General features: G+C 34.8%; 5 protein-coding genes, 1 long non-coding RNA gene and 1 pseudogene across 15 annotated transcripts; 4 read left to right on the top strand and 3 right to left on the bottom strand.

Moving 5' to 3' along the window:
- Window positions 1–11: 11 nt before the first annotated feature.
- LOC104785428 (uncharacterized) lies at window positions 12–4,214 on the bottom strand. 4 transcript variants are annotated; one of them, XM_087452002.1, is made up of 6 exons: window positions 3,888–4,125; window positions 3,432–3,768; window positions 3,216–3,331; window positions 2,493–2,542; window positions 1,557–1,800; window positions 12–1,465 (listed from the first exon to the last, which is right to left on the bottom strand). In XM_087452002.1, exons 5-6 carry the CDS (start codon window positions 1,782–1,784, stop codon window positions 251–253), a joined length of 1,443 nt encoding a protein of 480 aa, XP_087308128.1. In that variant the 5' UTR covers window positions 1,785–1,800; window positions 2,493–2,542; window positions 3,216–3,331; window positions 3,432–3,768; window positions 3,888–4,125; the 3' UTR covers window positions 12–250. The 4 variants fall into 4 exon arrangements, with proteins under 4 accessions (XP_087308128.1, XP_087308127.1, XP_010508942.1 ...); XM_087452001.1 differs by having other exon boundaries at window positions 3,432–4,193; XM_010510640.2 differs by lacking the exon at window positions 2,493–2,542 and having other exon boundaries at window positions 3,888–4,129.
- Window positions 4,215–7,046: 2,832 nt separating this feature from the next.
- LOC104785427 (signal recognition particle subunit SRP54 3-like) lies at window positions 7,047–9,436 on the top strand. The gene is made up of 9 exons (XM_019245192.2): window positions 7,047–7,397; window positions 7,475–7,574; window positions 7,650–7,800; window positions 7,882–8,029; window positions 8,131–8,279; window positions 8,385–8,485; window positions 8,576–8,658; window positions 8,748–8,835; window positions 8,931–9,436. Exons 1-9 carry the CDS (start codon window positions 7,107–7,109, stop codon window positions 9,125–9,127), a joined length of 1,308 nt encoding a protein of 435 aa, XP_019100737.2. The 5' UTR covers window positions 7,047–7,106; the 3' UTR covers window positions 9,128–9,436.
- Window positions 9,437–9,842: 406 nt separating this feature from the next.
- On the top strand, window positions 9,843–11,505 carry LOC104785425 (uncharacterized). 6 transcript variants are annotated; one of them, XR_015558226.1, is made up of 5 exons: window positions 9,843–10,018; window positions 10,133–10,185; window positions 10,267–10,400; window positions 10,693–10,765; window positions 10,861–11,505. It is a non-coding gene; the product is annotated as an uncharacterized LOC104785425 (long non-coding RNA). The 6 variants fall into 6 exon arrangements; XR_015558225.1 differs by having other exon boundaries at window positions 9,886–10,018; window positions 10,098–10,185; XR_767355.3 differs by lacking the exon at window positions 10,861–11,505 and having other exon boundaries at window positions 10,693–10,831.
- Window positions 11,506–11,580: 75 nt separating this feature from the next.
- LOC104785426 (signal peptidase complex subunit 2) lies at window positions 11,581–13,844 on the bottom strand. Of its 2 annotated transcripts, XM_010510637.2 has the most exons (5): window positions 13,501–13,844; window positions 13,266–13,417; window positions 12,942–13,023; window positions 11,960–12,102; window positions 11,581–11,854 (listed from the first exon to the last, which is right to left on the bottom strand). In XM_010510637.2, the coding sequence occupies exons 1-5, from the start codon at window positions 13,600–13,602 to the stop codon at window positions 11,755–11,757; spliced, it is 579 nt and encodes a 192-aa protein (XP_010508939.1). In that variant the 5' UTR covers window positions 13,603–13,844; the 3' UTR covers window positions 11,581–11,754. The 2 variants fall into 2 exon arrangements, with proteins under 2 accessions (XP_010508939.1, XP_087308126.1); XM_087452000.1 differs by having other exon boundaries at window positions 11,581–12,102; window positions 13,501–13,752.
- A 139-nt stretch (window positions 13,845–13,983) lies between these two features.
- On the bottom strand, window positions 13,984–17,008 carry LOC104785424 (peroxisomal nicotinamide adenine dinucleotide carrier). The gene is made up of 11 exons (XM_010510636.3): window positions 16,642–17,008; window positions 16,483–16,573; window positions 16,321–16,398; window positions 16,097–16,171; window positions 15,854–15,984; window positions 15,393–15,447; window positions 15,143–15,250; window positions 14,911–14,979; window positions 14,714–14,815; window positions 14,499–14,622; window positions 13,984–14,409 (listed from the first exon to the last, which is right to left on the bottom strand). The coding sequence occupies exons 2-11, from the start codon at window positions 16,561–16,563 to the stop codon at window positions 14,216–14,218; spliced, it is 1,017 nt and encodes a 338-aa protein (XP_010508938.1). The 5' UTR covers window positions 16,564–16,573; window positions 16,642–17,008; the 3' UTR covers window positions 13,984–14,215.
- A 548-nt stretch (window positions 17,009–17,556) lies between these two features.
- LOC104785423 (uncharacterized) lies at window positions 17,557–18,177 on the top strand (annotated as a pseudogene).
- A 1,628-nt stretch (window positions 18,178–19,805) lies between these two features.
- Window positions 19,806–20,401, top strand: LOC104788865 (uncharacterized). Its single transcript, XM_010514643.2, has 2 exons — window positions 19,806–20,023; window positions 20,089–20,401. The coding sequence occupies exons 1-2, from the start codon at window positions 19,842–19,844 to the stop codon at window positions 20,330–20,332; spliced, it is 426 nt and encodes a 141-aa protein (XP_010512945.2). The 5' UTR covers window positions 19,806–19,841; the 3' UTR covers window positions 20,333–20,401.
- Window positions 20,402–21,411: the final 1,010 nt, after the last annotated feature.

Below are 21,411 nucleotides of genomic sequence, written 5' to 3'. Positions count from 1 at the left end.
AAGATATAAAATTTGCCAAATAACTTTTATTATTATCGTATTTCTTAGCTTCCTTTGAAACTCGGAAATAACAAAGGTAACAATAAGCAAGCTACAAAAAAAAAACCAACTAATTACATCTTGTGAGACAAAAGACTTGAGCTGAACAAAAAAAAACCAAGAAGGAAGCGAATGATGAGTTTTCACGACCGCCCCACTTTTCTATACACTGAACTGAACTGAACCACACTTACAAAAGAACCAAAATAAACTAACCAGAAGTCTCTCTGGGAGGCGCAGGCACTCCTTCGCCTGAGCTCACATTCTCACCACCACCACCATCTCCTCCGTCACCTGAACTCGGTTGCTGCAGTCCAATAGGTGCAAATAAGCTCACACCACTCACGTCCCTGTTCCCACTGTACAGACCTCTGGTTCCATGGTGATTCAAAGGAGCTGAGGTTGTTGCATTGGCTCCGTTTATGAGCAATCTTAGTGTTTCTCTTGCGCCTTTCTCTACCAGAGAATCATTCTCAACTGGGAGCGGTGAGATGCCCGTTGGTATCATCCCGGTGGGTCCAGCACTTACCAGATAGCCTTGACCAGAAGAGCAGATATCGATAACCGGAATATGAACAATAGGGTCACACATCATAGGAATCATTATCTGCTGGGATGATGATGATGAGCCCGGAATGGGTATGTGGTGGACTAAAGGTAATGGAGGGATGTCCGAGAGATCAAGCGGTGATGATGGGATCAAAAACCCATCTGATCCTGATGCTGGTAATAAAGATGATGGTAATAACGAGGAAAGGGGCGGAAGTGAAGGTAGCTCGATGGATAGTGATGGGAACTGATAGGAGGCAAATGGTGCGTGAAGCGATGAGGTGGTTGGAGGGCACCAGCAGTAATAAGGTGAAAAGACTGGTGGACCCATCTTCAAAGGAAATTGTGGTGGTCCGGTCATTGTACTTGGTGTTAACTCTGCTGCTTCGAAAGCAATAAACTGACTGCTTCCATTACTATCCTCCGCGGCTTCTTCACCTTCTCCTTCTGACTGTATGAAACCCTCTACATTGGTGGGGATGGAAGTAATGGGTAAATTATCGAAGATTGAAAAATGCCCTTCACTGCGTCGTTTTGATTTATCTCTAGAGGAGATTCGTAGAGAAGAATTTCTCTGTGTGTTTTCTTTGAAGGAGCTTGATCTAGGGCTGAGACTTCCTTGGGCCTTTGTCAGTTGAGTCCCACTGTGGCGTGCTCTAAGAGATTTCGATGATGCACTCGAGGAGGAAGAATCAGCTGTTTCAGAAGAGCCAGAAGACAATGATGAATCAGGAGTTGGGACCGGACAACCTTTGATGTTGGGCACTACTGAACCCATAAGATACAAACGGAGATGAGAAGCAACAGATCCAAGACGTGATTCTTCAATTCCAGTTAGTTCCGAGATCGATGGCTTCTTTTTGATCAAGTCTTTCATCTACACAGGTAAAAAAACAAATAAGTAATGAGAAAATCTAGATGCAAAGACAAAGGACTCAAAAAACAAAAATCATCTTTATCTCACCAACCTTCCTACGCAATTCAGTTCCCAGAAGTTTTGACTTCTCTGAGCACCAATAGTAGAAAGCGTTGCCATCTGCAATCCTTATAACAAAAGATCTACCAGAGCTGTCCGCATTTATCTCCTCAATTGATACAGCAGGGCACTGAGATTTACTGGTATATGTAAATATTTGTTCTGAATGACCATTGTCTCCGATAAATGAAAGTCGCAAGTCGGACGTTGGCAAGACCATGAGGCTCAAGTTACCCCTGACGAATGAGAGATACAATGTCAGCAAATTAAACAGAAAGACTCTAATATCAAAATAAAACGCACTAACAAATAAAAACTGGAAGCTAAAAACCAGACAATGAAGTTGGATCAAGTCCAGGAGCTTTTTAATTGCTCTCGCAACATTTGCAAGTTGTCCCTAATTCAAACTACAAGAAAATAATATATCCAATTGCTCACACAACAGCTGAGCTATTATTAGTTATTCACAAAAGTACAGCCCGAATAAAATTTATTTCCACCACAAGCTTCTCTCGTGAGCAGATATATACAATCAACTGACACTTTTAAGACTGTACCTTAGCCTAACTGAAAATACATCATTCATAAGTCAGCATAGGGACCTTAATCACGAAATAAATTGTCTAATAGCTTCCCGAAAGATCTTTACATTGACCCATTGTTATATTTTTGAACAGAATAGTACCACTAGAACACACAAAAGACCTTTTAAACCAGATAAGTAGTAACAATAAGAAGAAGCAAATAACAGAGAATCAAAACAAAACAAAAGAAAAGCTTACACTAAAAAAATAGCAATACAATAAAAGGCACAGCAAGATAATATGAAGTCGTTAGTCAGGATGTTATGAAAAACACATGGAATATTAAAACCCTAGGTGACTAACAATATCAAGAACATACTATGCAGCATCGGAGATGAAACTACCTTTACTTCATCATCTACCAGAGATCATAACAGATTACGCCCCACATTACCTACAATAAAAGATACATTTTATTTGGAAACATGAACAGTATCACATCACCCATACAACTAACTGAGTTTCCTATGATTTCTAAAGGCCTTAAATCAAAACCAAAGCAAGTAATGAATAGATCTAATTACCGAAAGTCAGGTATACATTGATACAAACAATAACTAACAAAATGAACAAAGACTTATGTATTTACACTAACCTCCCAAGTGTTAGCACATATAACAACTGCAAAAATGTCAGTAAAACAGAGATGCAACATTTAATATGGAAACAGGTATACTATTTGATAAACGTACTTGAACGAAGAGAGCATACATGGATAAACTCTGCGAGAGAGTATCAATAACACTAAAGCATTAATTGTGTGTGCACACAAAAACCAGCATGTTCAACTTACTTCAGATGATTTCAAAATCACGATTGACTTAGCTAATCAGCCTAAACCAATGGCAGATAGCACACAAAACCAAATAATCAACCGTCTCTTATATGCTATGCAACATCTTTAACATAAGACCCATCTTCAAAGCCAACAAAACCTAAATTAGGAAACTCTAGAGTCTAGAGAGACGAAATAAACAGACCATCATATTCACATATCTCTAACAAAACAACGAAACTAGCAATTAACAGGGGACTCATGAAAAATCGGTTCTAAGGTTGATTATTACCTTATGGTAGTGGGGCGCATTAGAGTCCCTTCCTTCTTAATCTTCCCAACGCGAACAGAAACCAGAGGAATGCAAAAACATCTAGCCAACATACCAATTTCAGCTGGCTCGAAGTGCTATTCAAATAAAACAAGAAAAAAAAAAAATCAGATCAATCTCATCCACAAATCATCATATTCAGAAACTGAAGATGATCAATTAAGAACAGATACAAACCTGGCTAAGATGAGCAAGCAAACGATCTTCAGCCATCCCATTAGAAACGTTAAGCTTCAACAACGGCTTCAACCTCTCGTCACCTCGACAAGCTCCCATAACTTGCATATCCAAAGCTTGTAGCCACCGTAAAACCCTATCTTCCCCAACCAAAAAGTCTCCTCCTCCTCCTCCTCCGGTTTCTTCAGTCGACGGATCTGAAACACTGCTGCTCTCGATCCTCGTCGATTCATCCTCTCCTTCAAATCCATTAGATCGAGAACCGTACGAAAAATCATCATCGCCGTCATTTGGCTGATCATCACGATGACGATGATCGTCTCCGGAATCTCGTTTCCTAGAATCGGCCATATCAAATTATCGGATCGGTAAAAAAAACAACCACAACAAAAAAAAAAAAGTCTGATCCAGAAATTGCAAAACAAAAATGAAAAATTCGTTCAAGAGAACCCCTACGGAACCGATGAATGCTTTCAGAGAATCAAAAATCCGAATGCAATTGAGAGAGATAGAGAGAGAGATAGGGTTTGTTTTTTGTTTTTTTGGGGGAGAAACAGAGAGAAAGAGAGAGAGAAATATCTCTAATTGTTTTAAGGGAGGAAAGAATTGATGAAACAAGTGCCTTTTTATTTTGATTCCCTTTCGCGTCGTAGCGGAAAGATGGTTAAAGAAAGATAAGAAATACCCCAAAAACAAAAAAACATCACAGCGTCTGTGTAATAATATAGTGGCGGATTCGAACCATTTAGTTAAATGTAGTTTATTATTCTAAGTTTGAGATCCGAGGCTTATTTGATTGAAGCACGCACAAAAAAAACCGACTTCGAGCTGGAGCCACGTCAGCTTTAAATGGGCCTAGTGAATGATGGGCCAATGTTTTTTTTTTTTTTTTAATTACAAACCTATTCTTCTTACAAAATTTTGTTGAAATTGATTCTCGACGATAATAGACATGTTTGTATTTGTGGGTAGTGGCCAATGGAAACGAAAAAGCTGCCTAGACTCATCCGAGCCACTCATCTGTTGGTGTTTTTTTATCATCAATCATACGAATTTACATATCAAATCAAATCTATCCACAATTCGTGTAGCATTTGACTTGTATTCATGTATGGACAAAGGTACAAAATAACTAGATGACAAAAGCATATACACTTGCTGTGAGCCATTTTTGCTTTTTACTAACTGAGATAAGCTTTTTATTAATTGTCCAATGATTGTGATCAATTCGAAAATTTGGTTATAAGCAAATCCTGAATACTCTTCTTATGAGGGGAATATTAGTTTCACCTCTAAACAAAAGTCACCATCGATTTAGTTTTCTAAAACGCAACACTGGGAGTTTTTTTAACAACATATATTTTCAATAATAAATACAATTTTTATTGAAATAAAATAATATTTAATAACCATCAATAATTGTGTAATATATATCCAAAAACAATCATCAGTTGTAAATCCAATACAAAACGTACTACAGATATTGCATAGATGCGAATCCGAATAATAAAATCCTCTTAATTAAGATGAAGTGGGTTTATCAATTTCATACGTATTGGTTCCGGTTCGTATATTAATTCAAGGAACAAAGTATTATCACAAGCTAGAGGGTTTAAGTGTCTATTTATCTAGTTTCATGTTAACTGTGTATTTGTAAACGAAGCATTGATTAATGCATATTAGTGATAGTTTAGAATCATAAGTTGTAATACGTACTTTAAAGATTCCTTCTTAGAAAAGAAGATTACAAGAAGGTTAAAAGATCCCTGCTTTAGTTTCCAACAACTCATATTATATTATATGTACGTCTTTAGTACGTTCTTAATGTTGTAAAAAACAATTCTTCAAACGAAAACAAAAGGAATAGCCTCAGCCTGGAGAATCCTTTAGTAGCTTATAAATGTTACTATTTGTAATACTTGTACATGCAGAGAAGAGAGTCAATGTCGTTTTCTTAACCAAAAATAAAAAGAAAACAAAGAGATTTATGAAAAATCAGATAATTTATACTAACCTGCCCGCATAAAAACCTGCAATTAGCCACTGAAAACATAGTGTTGAGTACTCTTCGTTAGTCATGTCCAATGGAAGGTTATGGGCCAAGTATATCGTTACAAAATAGACGGAGGGGGACAACAACAAAAAAAAAATGTTGGGGGTTGGGGGCAAATGAAATGTTTACATATTGGGGTATTTATTTCGTTGGATCATTAAGGCTACTGTTTCTAACATTTATTGAAGTATATATTATTACGGACAAAGCCATGCCTAGAGATGTGGAAGCCGGAGACAGTGTTGAAATTTTTTCAATACCAGGTTTTTTCAATATAAAAGTGAGATTCTAGCTAATTAATTACAATAGATTAGAAGATATACTAGCATCTATAATTTTTTTAAAAATTTTGGCCGTAGGCGAGAGTTTCTTTTTGCCTCACGTAGGTACGGCTCTGATTACGGAGTATATTTATTTTTTCCACCATTTATTGGTCTCCTACCAACAAAAAAGTAGTCGTACTGCAGACATCAAAAATAGTTTTTTTTTTTTCACAAAATATGCAGTATGGAAAACAAGTTAAGAAAAATACAGACACTATAATTGGTCATTGGCCATCCAGTTAGTATAATCAACAATCAATTTTGATTAAAGCACAATAATTAAAGTTCAAGTAGGTTATTTTAAAATTTTTGATTGCTCATTTTGAAATACACACACACACAGTTGATTTGTTTTGTAATATATGAAAACGTACTGTTGGGATTGTTGAGGGTGAAAGAAATAATAGACCCTTTTCCCATAATTTAAGAAGATCCGGTAGTGTGCACTAATAATTAAAACAAAAATTGACCGGTGGTTACAGGTAATGGGCCAAGTATATCGACAAGGCCCATAAACATGCCAATCGTGTCTGTCTGTCTGTCGAGGCGTATTAATCTGTGTGGATTATTAATCTTTGTTAATAGATTATTATTATTTTCTGTGTGGACAAAGGGAACAAATTATGCATTATGTGCTTTTCGATATTTATGTAAAATAAAAAAAATATGTATGGCGGTAATTTGGGTTGACTGGAAGTAACACTCTACGTCTAGTTTGTTTATAGGGTCGAATATTTTCCAATGTTCATGCTAAAAAATCAGTAAAATCTATTAAGCATTTGTATCGGAATTCTGAGTTGTTTATGTTATAGCATTTGACTTGTATTCATGTATGGACAAATGTACAAATAACTAAATGACAAAAGCATATACACTTGCTGTGTTTGCTTTTACTAACTGAGATAAGCTTTTTATTATTGTCCAAATGATTGTAATAAAATTCGAAAATTTGGTTATAAGCAAATCCTGAATACGCCTCTTATGAGGGTAATATTAGTTTCATCTCTAAACAAAAGTCACCATCGATTTAGTATTCTAAAACGCAACACTGGGAGTTTTTTTAACAACATATATATATATATATATATATTTCTCCAAGAGATTATCATTTCTTCTTCTGCATAGTTCTTGATTAGTGCTTCCACGTCTTGTGGTTACAAGTTATGGGCCAAGTATATCCACAAGGCCCATAAACTTGACTTGTATTGGAAGCAAAAAAAAAAAAAAAAAAACTAAACCCCTAAACCTGTGTGATAATAATCGCTCGCGACCGAGAATCCCTAAATTTTTTTTGAGTCGATGGCGTTGGCGGAAGTGAGAGGTAGGCTAGGCCGGTCATTTGAAGAGATGATGGGTGAAACAAGAAAGATGGCAATGAGAAGTCGGCTAGGCCGGTCATCTGAAGAGATGATGGGTGAAACAAGCAAGATGGATTATTTGATGATGCTTAATAGATGCTTGAAGGAGATCACATGCGCTCTGCTTGACGCAAATTTTCCTAGTTCGGCCGTGACTGTGATGGAGAGAAAATGCCAGGACATTATCAATCTCCCTGCCGCGTCGTCCAACAAAGCCAAACAAATCCACGAGGTGATCAAAAAGATTGATTCTTTTTTCTTTCATCCGTAAGGGTTTGATTTCTTGATTTCTTGATTTCTTGATTTCAGATTATCTTAACTGAGCTCGTTAGTAAGCTTGATCCGGGAAAGCCTGCACTCTTTCGGGAAAAGCGTGAATCTATCATAGTCATGTTCATCGGATTACGAGGTTCTCTGTTTTTTTTTTTTGAGTCTTTTGAGTATTATATAATAATATGGTGTGATTGATTTGGGGGGGCTGTAGGTGTTGGAAAGACCAAAACGTGTGCCAAGTATGCTCGTTACCACCGGAAGAAGGGATTCAGGCCAGCTTTAGTCTGTGCTAATACTTTCAGCACCAATGCTTTTCTCCGGCTCAACAAGGCTGCCAAAGATGAGGTTCCGGTTTACGGAAGGTACCACCACAAATATCAAATTCTCTCTTTTTATCTATCTTTTTATCCGATTTAGTTTGGTTGGTTGGTTTATTTTTGTAGTTACACGGCAGATCCTGCAGAACTTGCCGCTGAAGGAATTGCAAAGTTCAAGAACGACAAGCGTGACCTTGTAATTGTAGACACCAGTGACCGCCATCGACAATATTCTACATTGTTTGAAGAAATGCGCCTATTATCCCAATCAATGGTCTGTCTTTTTTTTCTTCTTCTAATTTTCCTTGTTGTACTCGATGATGGTAGCTAATAAATAAGCTCACATAAGGCTTTAATTTTGGTCTATTATTACAGAATCCAGATCTTGTTATATATGTCATGGATAGCAGTATTGGTCAAGCTGCATTTGACCAAGCTCAAGCATTCAAACAAAGTTTCACTCTTGGAGTTATCATTGTTACTAATATACACGGCAACTCTCAAGCATGTGGTGCTATCAGCGCGTACGTAAATTAATCAGAGCATTTTTACAAGATTTTTCTTCTTTTTCATTTTCCTCAAGTGCTCTTCATCTGATATATTTCTCTCTTTATTTTCATGTTTTCAAGTGTTGCAGCAGCAAAGTGTCCCATGATATTAACTGAAACGGGAGACAAGTGTGAGGAGTTTGAAGCATTTGAAGCTGAACCTTTTGTCAGGCGTCTCTTGGGTTAAGCAAATTCTTTCCTCTCCTCCTTGGTTTTATCATTTGATGAGAGTATGCATGTACACTCATGATTGGTCCACTTTTTTTTGGCAGACAGCCCTTGGGATAAACCCCTGGAGTATACTTTGAGATTAATGTATAACCATTATAGGCGAGAATCAGGATTGGATAGACAGGTACTTTCATCTCTCTCAGCCCCAACTCTTGTTTTTTTCCCAAATACAAGACACTTGTAACTTGTAAGCTTCTTCCATATTCTCTGTAGTTGTTTTTCCATACAAGACACTATTCGAAGCTAGACATCGAGAAGTTTAGGCGGTACACGATAATAATGGATTCCATGACAGATGAAGGTATTATAAGTTATTGTCGATCAACGCTTTGTTTCTTTTTCTTTTTGTTTTTTTTCTTTTCTTGCTGTTGTAGTAATATTCCTTGTGTTTGGCAGAGCTTGATAAACCAAACAAGTTAAAGCAAATGAGCTTGGAACGGTTGAAGGAGATAGCTAAAGCATCAAAAGTAGATGCGAGACACGTTCTGCAAATGTTAAAAACGTATGACATGAAGGCCAAGAGCTTTATGGACCTTGAGATGAAGATTCGCAATGAATCTGCTAGACCACGGTACGCGGTCCTGACGTCTTAGGTGGTCTTGTCGACGACAAAAGTGAACAACTTATGCATTATGTGCTTTTCGATATTTATTTAATATAAACAAGTATGTATGGCGGTAATTTGGGTTGTATCGGATATGATCGGAAGACCGGAAAAGACACTCTACGTCTAGTTTGTTTATGTGCTTTTCGATACTTATGTAAAAGTAAAACAAACAAATATGTATGGTGGTAATTTGGGTTGACTGGAGGTGACATTCTACGTCTAGTTCGTTTATAGGGTCGAATATTTTCCAATGTCCATGCTAAAAAATCAGTAAATCTATTAAGCATTTGTATCGGAATTCTGAGTTGTTTATGTTATAGCATTTGACTTGTATTTATGTATGGACAAAGGTACAAGCATATACACTTGCTGTGAGCCATTTGCTTTTACTAACTGAAATAAGCTTTTTATTATTGTCCAATGATGGTGATCATAAAATCTCAGATCAATTCGAAAATTTGGTTATTAAAAAATCCTGAATACTCTTCTTAGTTTCACCTCTAAACAAAAGTCACCATCGATTTAGTACTCTTAGAGCAAGTCCATTGGAAGACTTTAGCAAGTATTTAGCCAAGACTCTTATTCTTTTGGGACAAAAAATAAATCAAAATTGATAAAAACATAAGAGTTGCCTCTTAATTAGTAAGTTTTGAGATCAACTCTTATTACTACGTGTGCACTGATGATTGGTTTTTTTTTTTATAGAAAAAAAACAATTTTTTTTTATTTTTTTCCCTTCTTTCTCTTTCTTCTTCCCATCTCTTTCACGACACCTTCTTTCACAAAGACAAAATATCGTTGAGATTTTTTTTCCACCAAATCAAAGCCTTTCCTTCACTGGTAATCGAGAATTTGATGAACCAATCTCCATCTGATGGTAATTTCATGTTTCTATTTGTTTGAATTCTTGTTTTATAACGATTTTGATATTAGGTTTTTGGAATTTCGAAAATTAGGGTTCTTCAATATCTCTTTTGTTTTGTGTTCGAAGACATGATTTTTATTAGGATTAACGAAATTAGCCATGAATGAAGATGAATTGAGGTTAGTGAATTGATCGATTGTGATTTATTTTTGAGAAAATATTGAGAGGATAGTAAACTTTTCTGGTTTTTTTGTGTGCAGAGTTGAGGATTATGCTCAGGACAGCAACGAGGGGAACTACGCTGATTTGGACAATTTGTGAGTGATTTGCAGAGTGGAATTGTTGATAAGGTTGATGCAAAACCCAAACCTGTTTCTTCGAGAACCCAGTCCAGGTGATTTCTTTGTCAAGCACTTAGAATTTTTGATTGCTCATAAGCTGTTCGTAGCTTGCAGTGTCACTTAACTCTATTGGCGTAGTAAACATAGATTTGCTCATTCGTATAGTTTATTTTGTATATGCTTTAAAACACACTGAAGTAATGTGTCACAGAGTCTACTGATTTTGTTAGTCTATTTAAGTGAACAAGGTTTTGACTTGTGGTACATGTAGTTCTCTTTGAGAAACGAGATGTTTTAACCGCTTACTTGATTATAATTTGTTAAACTGATTGTGTTTGGTCGCAGGGCCTGGTGATCCTCGCTCTTTCCCATTTGGTGATGGTTCTGATCGACCTGGCTTCATGGGACCGTCACAACCGTAAAGTCTCTCTTTCTTTCACATAAATGCACATACATATATACACAGCCATATATTTGAACGCATGTTTTTGGTTTGTGCGTATGACCAACAAGGCCTGCATTAATGTGATCTTTGTCAACGGTCGGGAGTATAATTTGGCTTACTATCTCACCGATGGTATTTATCCGAAATGGGCCACTTTTATCCAATCTATTCAGATTCCAGCAGATCCAAAGGCATCCTTGTTTGCTACATGGCAAGAAGCTGTCCGTAAAGATGTCGAGCGTACTTTTGGAGTCTTGCAAGCTCGCTTCGCCATAGTCAAAAACCCGGCTCTTATCCATGATAAGGGAACAATTGGAAAGATAATGAGAGCGTGTATCATACTTCACAATATGATAGTAGAAGACGAACGAGATCATTACACACAGTTTGATTCAGCAGAATTCGCACGAGTGGAAGCAAACAGAACATCACAAGTGGACTCCACAACTTCAACTGATATATCTTCAAATGTCAATAATTTGATGACCATGCTGAGCAAGCGGAAGGAAATTCGTAATAACAAAATACATCAACAATTGAAAGATGATTTGGTTGAGAATATTTGGCAAAAGTTCGGCACAAATTAAGATTACAACTAATCTTTTTCCCCATTTGTGATTTCTACTTCTATTTTAATATGCTTTTCTGTTTTGTATGTTATGCAATAATTTTCCACTTTATTAAAATCTTAATAGTTTAAATATTTAAACTAATTACTCTACTTAAATTAATTATATTTAAAAAATATATATATTTTTTAAATAAGAACCCCAATAAGAGTCTACCAATGGAGGAATATAATTTTATTCAACAACAAAAACTTCTTATTTTGTAAAGGTATACTTTTTAATTATAAAAAAATATAAGAGTCTCAAAATTAAAGTCTCCCAATGGAGATGCCCTAAAACGCAACACTGGGGAATTTTTAACAACATATATAAATATATTTCGCCAAGAGATTATCATTTCTTCTTCTTTGGTTCTTCTTCTGCATAGTTCTTGATTAGTGCTTCCACGTCTTTCCAGAATAAACCTTCAACCAGAACTCCCTCTTTCGTGAACCTGAAAACACCACCCAAAAAACATGTAATGAGGCTCGAGTTTATGGCATGAGCAACTGAAAGAAAATTCCGAGAGAGAAAGGGAGAGAGAGAGAGAGATGGAGACCATTGGGTGACACTCTTGGTGAGCTGAACTGACTTCCCAGCTGAGATTGATTTTGGATCAGCACTGTCGATGGTGAGAGTGTACTGATCAGAGAATCTGGGCAACTTTGAAGATACAACCAAGCCAGTGCTGGTGAATGATCCCTGCATATAAACCACCAGAACTTAATGACTTCTAATAAGAGTAGCAGCAGATGATTGAGCTAAACAAATCGTGTTTGAACCGTATCAATACAAATGGAAATGTGCATATATATAATTCGGATCCTGATCAGTTTAGTACATAACAAGATGATGAATCAACCCTACTAACCAAGATACCGTATCAATTCAGTAAGATTAAATGTCGGAGCTCTGATTGTTGCATGTTCTAGACCTAACCAGATGAGTATAAAATGAAAAGTTTGGATATATGTCAGCCTCTCGGATACTAACTAAATCAGAGGAGTACTTTCTTCAAGCTGGTGAGAATGGGAAAGAAAACCAACTAATTTACAATCCAGTAGTTGAGCAATTAAGTATCAAGAAACACGACAGCACCAATTGCAAACACCAACGATACCAAGAAATACTTTTGTTTAACTGTTTTTTTCAATAGCAAAAGACTTAAGCTAATTGAACATTATATTGAAAGGAAAATGTAGATCTTCCTAGAGCTTAAATGCAACAACAAAAGAAATATGAAAATAATAACTAAAAAAAGGTGTCTCACGATATGCAAACTTTGCATAGCATGTCAGACTAGCAGAAGCACAATTCTAAGTTGTCACAAAACAGAAGGAATGTAAAAGTTTGACACCAGAATTCAAAACATGGTTCCACCGTTCCAGTGAAAAAATAAGAGAACAGGGGAAATATGTATATTATGCACCTATCTATATCACAGAACTACAATTGTTGCATCACAGACAAAACATGAATGTAGCCTAAAACCACGAAACTTGTAAATGAAATATCAATTCACAACAGTCAGAGGAACAAACCTCAGGAGGATATGTGAACAAAATGGCATTCTTCTCCTTAGTGTACAGAATCAGCTGCAACACCGCATTCAACACCACATACGTGCCAAAATAGTCAAGGACCAAACATCTTATCCAAATACAAGACATGTATCGAGCCTATGGGCATAATTTAGATATTCACAGTCTAAAGCTAAGCACAGAGAGATGTCAAAACACACATTACAGTTATCTAGAAGCCATAAAAATTCTTAACTTCCATCTTAACCACTAGAAACCGTAAGGAGAAACCAAATCAGAATCAAGCAGAAAGCATCAAATAGAATTCGAGAAAAAAAAGGATATAATGCGATGCATCCAATCAAAAAGTCCCTGTTCTCAGGGAACTTCTTGTTGTAGAACTGAGCAAAAAGAGCAACAACGATGATAACCGTTCCCAAAATCAGTTTGAGGTTGCTCAACCTCACATCCTCCTTGTAACCACGGCTCGTAACGATCTACGCAATCAAAGGAAGACCATCAAATTCACAGATCATATACACAGAGAAACAAAAAAAGGAAAACCTAAGACAATTCTTACATCGGATACGGATTCGTCGAGGATGTGCTTGATTGAGTGGTGGTCCAATAGATTGGCCTTCTTAACGTTCTTGTTCGTCGTTTCTGCCTTCTTCTCTTCCATGGTGGATAGATCCGATCGAAATAATATCAGATCTCTAGTCTTCTGCGAAAATTCGAACGCAGAGTGTGAGATTTTTTCACGAGCGCAGGAGACTAGAAGAGACTGTTGTTTTTGGGTTCGACGAGGAAGATGACGATATAATGGATGAAGCTCGAAGACGTTTTCAGTCAAAACTAGCTTATTACGACATCGTTTCGTGTTGGGCCTTCTTTTGGGCTTCACAAGTGTCACATTCTAATTTCGTATTTATATAGTCAAGTCAACTATAACAATATTCAAAAAACAATTTGTCAACAAACTAAACCTTTGATTCATATATTTGACTATTTTAAGTTTTAAATCCACCCATATGGATATGACTTTGTTGAAAAATCACCAAACAATAAAATACAACATTTATTGAGATTTCATTACTAAGAAACTTAAAATGTATAAAACCGTCAAATCCAGTAATCTTGCAGAAAATACAATACTCAATTGCAATCATTATGGAAATGCACGACAATCCCAATAGTGTTATAATTTAATCAAGAAACTACTGGAGATTTGATCTATTTTTATTTATTTCAATCTTATATATCTAAAAATGCTAGTTGGAAAGCGTTTTTTTAATTCAAGAAGGCTTGGACTTGATTTTGCTAGTAGTCGCGTTTGAGAGCAACAACTTAGCTCCTTTCACAAGCTCTTCCTTGATCATGAATAGAACCGCAGCAGCTAATACGCTTTGCACAATCTTTGTGCTCATCCCTTTGTAAAACCCGTAAAGCCCTTCGTATCGAATCATTTTCAGGATTGCGTCCAACGTTCCTGCGATTCAAAACCAACACAACAACTCCTTAGCTTTGATTGAGAAATGAGTTTTTATGATCTTGTATAATTTAGAAGAGAGATATAACCTTTGTATTGGTGTCTTTTGTCCCCTGTTGTGACCTGTTTGGCTTGAAGTCGCGACTTTACAACTAAGAGAGGATAAGTTGTGACTGTAGCTCCGAGTTTAGCCACAGCTCCAAGAAGAAATGTCTATGAAAGACAGAAAGAACCGTCATAGTTAGTTAGAGATCAAGTAACAATTAATTCAAAAGAAACAAATGCAAAATGGTAGAGTCTGAACCTCCAAAGCGGTAACGTTGTTGCTACCCTTCAATGCACGCTTTTTCTTCAGCTTGGTTAACATTGTCTCGTACAACATAAATTGCATTGACGGATTACTTACCTGTGGGTTAAAAACACACACACACATCTAACTATTAATAAAATGGACCTAGACAAACAATATAAGAGAAGCTTTAAAATCATAAGCTCACGTACCATGATCAGTGTTGGAATTACACCTTTCCAGAAGCCAGTCACTCCAGCTTCATCGTAAACCTCTCGAATCTGAGACATTGTTCAACATATATCACAGAAACTATCTTAATTGAGAGGTTTACACAGTTTCAATCTTATACTGCAATCAGCTGAAGCCTGATTTGAGTCATAATAACAGATATGACTCTAGCCAGCTTCTTCTGGTTTTTAAGTACGGGAAGTTGCCTCATACCGTATTAAAGGTTCCATATGGACGCGGCTCAACTGCAACCAGAGCTTCTGCATCAGAAGAAGGTGACTCGGAGGCAGCTGTTTGATCTTTTGTCATTTTCCTGTGGGTCTGCATTGCATACAAGTATTCAAGAAGAATCAGGATTGTAACTACCACGGACGAAAGAAAAATGTAGTTGAAATACAGAGATATTGACTGGGCAGCCTAAAGCAGCACTTCATGGTGGTGTATATATGAAGCCAATCTATACCTGCATGCGTGTAACAATCACCCAAATTGGATTCGTCATAAGAACATTAACAGATCTGCACAGAGAAAGTGTTATCATAAATCACATGAGCCATCCGAAGTAATAGGATAAAAAATTACATTAATGAACTATACATGCCACGAAAGTTCACAATCAAAATACAAAACAGCAATGGCTGTAAAACCTGACAGTAAAAAGTTAGACCATCCACCTAGAAGCTCCATTAAACAAGACGACACTATAATATCATGAATGCATTAGCAATGTGACCATGGCGAGCATTCACTCACAGCCTACACTCCAGACAGCCAATGTGAAGAGTATGAGAAAGAACTGAAGCACCTAAGAACTATTCTGAATCTAAACTAATAAAATCAATTACATTGCTAACTAATGAAAATCCGCATTGTAACAGACTAGTTTATAGAAAAATTCACATAAAAGGATAGTAGCAGTTTTACCCAGCGAAGGCAGCCACTAAAAGTGAAGAAAACATCCCAACTGATCCGTCACCCAACCCTTTCTTACTTCTAGCAAGAGCTGCAGCTTCAGCTTGATTCCGAAACACTTGATAGAAGTAGTAGTACACACCCTGTCTCATTCAAAAGGAGTGAGTAAAGAACTCAAAAGGCTTACAGAAGGATTAATAAACATTCCTACATTCTAAACTTCAAACCACAAAGTGGTTTGAGAGATCATTATACCTGTGATGCAGCCGTTCCAGCGAGAGACGGCGCCAAACCACCGTATAATCGCTCCCATCCCTCTTGTTTGACAACCTTCAATACAAATCAAAGCAATCCAAAAACATGCCATACAAAAAGTAAGACTCATAATTCCACTTTTTACTACGTTTTACTCTAAAGACTCAGAACTCAATCTCTGATCCTGAGATTGAGATTAAGAAGTGATAGATTAAAATAAAAACCTGACACATGTGTTCGATAGTTCCAAGTTTCTTCTTCTCCCTTTTCAGATCCCGCTCCGTTTGTTGGCGCGTATTTACCTAAACAGATACAATCGTTTCAAACAAATACGAAATGAAGAATTAGAAGAAGAAAACAAAATCGGTAAGCGAAAAGAATCGTACAGTTTGAAGAGGATAAGTGAGAAGCTGAGCAATGATCCCACCACCAGCTCCAGCCAATCCATTGATCAAAGCATCCGACATGTTGATTCCTCTATTCCACACAACAAATTATAAGCCAACCAAATAAAAATAAATCGAAATCGCTAAATCTAGAATTACCTTCCTGGTTTCAATTATAGAGGATAAGGATTGAAATCGTCGCTAGTATTATTAAGCGACGAAACGGAGAAGAGTCACAGAAGCTTTAAGTTGCTATTGTTGTTAATGCTTTAATGTTGTATGTAGGTGAAGCTTCTTCTCCATATCCTCCCAGATGAGTAATTTTTTTTGTTTTTCTCTTTTCGGAGATGTTCAATTCGAAGAAAAAAAAAAGAAGAAGACACGCAAGTTGACGTTGAGGAGTGGTCTGAGGATTGTATTTGACTGATATACCCCTGTTACTTGAGTGTTATTACGTTGCCGTACCCTCTCAACGTCGTTTAGCTTGGGATAAGCTCTTTAATATGTTTCTTTTCTTGAATTGCGTGTTCGGTGTTTGGTCGATTATTATGATGTAGGAGAGAAACGCTTCGCATATCTTCCGACTAATGTATTTGGTTCCGTGGTCGGTTTAAACTTTCACAAGTGATGGTATGATTCGGTTTTGCGTAGTATGCTTTTCTATACCAGAATACTGTGTGTGTAGTTTGACCAAGCTCCATTCACAGACTCAAAGCCCATCTAAGTGTTGGGCCATGATCCAAAAGAGAGAATCATCATCTCTTGACAGTTTGAGATATTGTTAAGTTTGATGTAATCACATTTTTTAAATGAGTTTTAAAATTAATTAGATTGCCATAAAGTCTCACAATTAAGATGTGTATATTTTATCTTTAGTTTTCAAGAGAGATGTTGAGATTTACTAGCATTCTATTGGTTTATTATTTATTAATTCATTTTTAAAAATAAAATCAAGTTTAAGTGCATAGTATACTTTTACATCATTTATTTTGTAACAGATACGAAAATCAAAAAAATAATAAATATAATCATTATTTCCAAGATAGTATCATTTTTAAACTTAATATAAATAGATGTTATAATAAGTTTTGGTTAAGTAATTCTCTAAATAACAAACTAATCACATCATCAATATTTCTTCTGTGCAGATAAAAAAACCATGAAACCAAAGAAAATAATGGATTTATTTGTAACGGTAGTAGGAGCACCAGCAATTGGCGATGGTGGTGAGAAGAGAATTACAACTACATGGTGAGAGCTTGGACAAACGAAGATGATCCACGTCAAACAAAAATTGTGACAACCAACGGAGATCCTGAGTTTCGTGAAGTTATGCATCTTCCTCAACCCAAGGCTGCATCGTTTCTTAATCTGGAGTTGTTCAGTTTAAATGCAACTGCCATAGACCAATTTTTCATTGGGAGAGCAAACACAGCATTGCCCATGAAAACAAATGCTACTGTCTACCGTAAGGTCGGATTTGAGAATTTAGACACTAGTGGGAATATCGTTATTGTTTGTTATCTCGAAGTATATCTTGGCCTCGAGACTGGTTAAGGTGGGTCTTCAGACAATTTGAAGACCAATCTAATGTTGCTTTTGGATTCAAAATCTCAAATAACAATTTATGTCATAAATTTATAAAGCATTTTGTTTGATCAAAAAAAAATTTAATAAACCATACATCTATATGCATTACATTTGTATTTGCTTTTATAATTTAATAAATCATATCGTTTGATAAAAAAAAAAGTGGTAGTCGAAAAAAAAAAAAAAATTATAAAGCATATATCTATATGCATTACATTTGTATTTGCTTTTGTAATTATTTTGGTGTTTATGTAACACATTTGTAACTGGTGAATACAGCAGTTTGTTATTTTTTACAGATCAAATTGGAAACTTTGTAACGCCACTCAAAGTGTAATGTAGCAAACGTAAAAAAAATTTAGGGGTCAACTTACAAAGTTACAATAATATTACATCATTAAGTTTTTAAAGAAAAAAAAAAAAAAGACAAACCATTAACGTTATTATTTGATAAACTCCGTTAATAATTTTAGTCATGTATCGCATAAACTCGCCGTCATATTCAATCCCAGCCATATTCTTCGGCGATAGAACCACCTCCTTCCCTCCTGAGAAAAGCGGAAATCTTCCTGTCAAACTTATTCGACCGTCCGCTTCTAACCGCCACGGGTCTTCCCCACCCGAAATCGTTATCGTACATCGGAAACTTCGGCGAGCTCCCCATCGTAACTGAAGCTCCGTCAGCAATCCCAAGAGAAAAACACATAGTTAGGATTCGCTTATAATTGTTATTATCATTTATTACAACATTAATAACATTATGGAAGTTACAAAAGTGTCAACATATAACAGAAATAAATAATTTCAAAAAAATGAAATTTAGTATCTTAAAGATGAATATGATTATTAATATGAGAGTTACGAAAGACAGAATATGAAATTTACTAAATATGTGAGAAGGTTCACCAAAAGAACATTTTTACTTTTTTTGGGTATTAATTTTTTTAGTTAATATAACTATAAATATATGATAGGAATTTCAATCTAATCAAATTAATATAAGAAGTACAAAATATGTGATACAATATGACATTTAATAAAATATGTGAGTTGGTTCATAAATAAATACATTTATTATTTTTCAAAGATAAATAGTTATTATGACTAATAAATATATGATAGGAATTTCAAGCAAAACAAATTATAATTTTATATATATATCTATATATATTCATATCTTATAATGTATAATATCAAATTATAATTTGTCTTAAATATATATATATATATATATATAAATAATATAATGTGTGTCATATAAAGTCAGTTGAAAAATACACTAAAATATTAAAAAGAAAATGACACATCACAAGAAGAGAATGCCAAATGACAACTTTTTAGAGCTTGTCAAAAGATAACGTTATTTCGTTATATAAGATCTAATCGCATGTTTACACATCAATTCATTTAAAAAATAAATTTAAGTTTAAATGCATACTTCCACATTATTTATTTTGTAAAAGATATGAAAATCAAAAATAATAAATTTAATCATTATTTCCAAGATATAATTCTCTAATTCTTTAATATTTTTAATCTTATTATAAATATGTTATGATAACTTTTAGTTAAGTAATTCTCTAAATAGCAAACTAATCACATCATCAATAATAAGAGGATTTATCTAAGTACAGCTTATACTTTAAAGATTATTGTGAAAGTAGATCTTCTTTCTTTCCTTTTTTTTTTGCTCTAACATTGTATATATATTCAAACACATTGTATATATTTCTTGTGTGTAGAGAAAAATCAAGAAACAAACCAAAAAAATGGACTTATTTGTAATGGTAGTAGGAGCATCAGGGATTGGCGACGGTGGTGAGAATAAATACAACTACAAGGTGATAGCTTGGACAAACGAAGATGATCCACGCCAAACAAAGATTGTGACAACTAACGGGGATCCTGATTTTCGTGAGGTTTTGCATCTTCCTCAACGCAGGGCTGCATCATTTCGTGAGGTTTTGCATCTTCCTCAACGCAGGGCTGCATCCTGATTTTCGTGAGGTTTTGCATCTTCCTCAACGCAGAGTTGTTCAGTGTAAATGCAACTGACACAGACCGATTTTTCATTGGGAGAGCAAACACAGCATTGCCAATGAAAACAAATGCTACTGTCAACCGTAAGGTCAAACTTGAGAATTTGGACACCAGTGGAAATATCGTTACTGTTGGTTATCTCGAAATATATATGGGCCTCGAGACTGGTGGAGCACCTAAGACCATCTGCATGGCCACCAACGCTCATCGCTCAAAATAATATATTTAAATTATTTTCGTTTAATATTGTATATTTAAATAATAAATTTGAACAAAGAAAATTAACTTATTATAAATTACCATCAATCCAAAAAATCGATTCTTACGGTTCTATAAGAAAAGACGTTTCTCACTTTTTATTTTCCTTTATTATTACTTTTCAATTTTAATATAACTTTTAAGAGAAACTACTTTTGAACATGCCCTAAATCACTTTGATGACCAATCAAATAATAATGTTTCTAGTTTTATGTCTGTATAAATCTATAATAATAAAAGTAGAAGCTATAAGTTCCTAAAGCTATCCACTTAAGCTTTAAAACATCTAATAGGGATTCGACATATCACTTATTAACATTTTATACAATTTCCAGAATTTTCTATATTAAGAATTATTTTAAACAACCTATCATGATTTGACATGTCATTCATTAACATTTTTTAAATTTCCAGAATTTTTTAGAAAAAGGAAAATTTTAAATTTATGGAAATAAAAGAACTATGCACAATATTTCTCATCGGCTAGAAAAGTTTTAGACAATGGATCAGAACCAATATAAATAAGATTAATATGCTTCCAACAACGAATGAGCACGAAAGGCGTCCAAGTTTAAAAGTTTTATTCGGCTTGATCAAGTTTTTTATTTGATCAAATTAAAACTTTAAAAAGTTTCAAAAAAAAATTATAATATTTCAATTTTTAAAAAGTTTAAATATTATAAATATTGAAACTTTTAAAAGTTCTTAGCTTTTTAAAAGTTTTTAAATATTATAATTTTAAAATTTTAATAGGTTAAAATATTATAAATATTGAAACTTTTTAAATATTATAATTTTAAAATTTTAATAGTTTAAAATATTATAAATATTGAAACTTTTTAAAAGGTTCAAATTTTATTTTTCGAAACCTTTTAAAAGTTTAAAATATTATAAATATTGATGTAAAACATAAATTATCTTATTTATCTACGTTTGTGCTTTTTATTTCTTATGAGCTGTAAAACATATTTTTGTATATGATTTTATAGATGAGTTGATATTCTTTCATTAATTTTTTATTTTTAGGTCTAAGGAAGAAGG

Source organism: Camelina sativa, chromosome 5 (genome assembly GCF_030686135.1).
Source record: "Camelina sativa cultivar CO46 ecotype springtype chromosome 5, ASM3068613v1".
Lineage (NCBI taxonomy): Eukaryota > Viridiplantae > Streptophyta > Magnoliopsida > Brassicales > Brassicaceae > Camelina > Camelina sativa.
The sequence above is the reverse complement of the archived record's forward strand: the minus strand, read 5'-3'. Positions and strand labels throughout refer to the sequence as shown.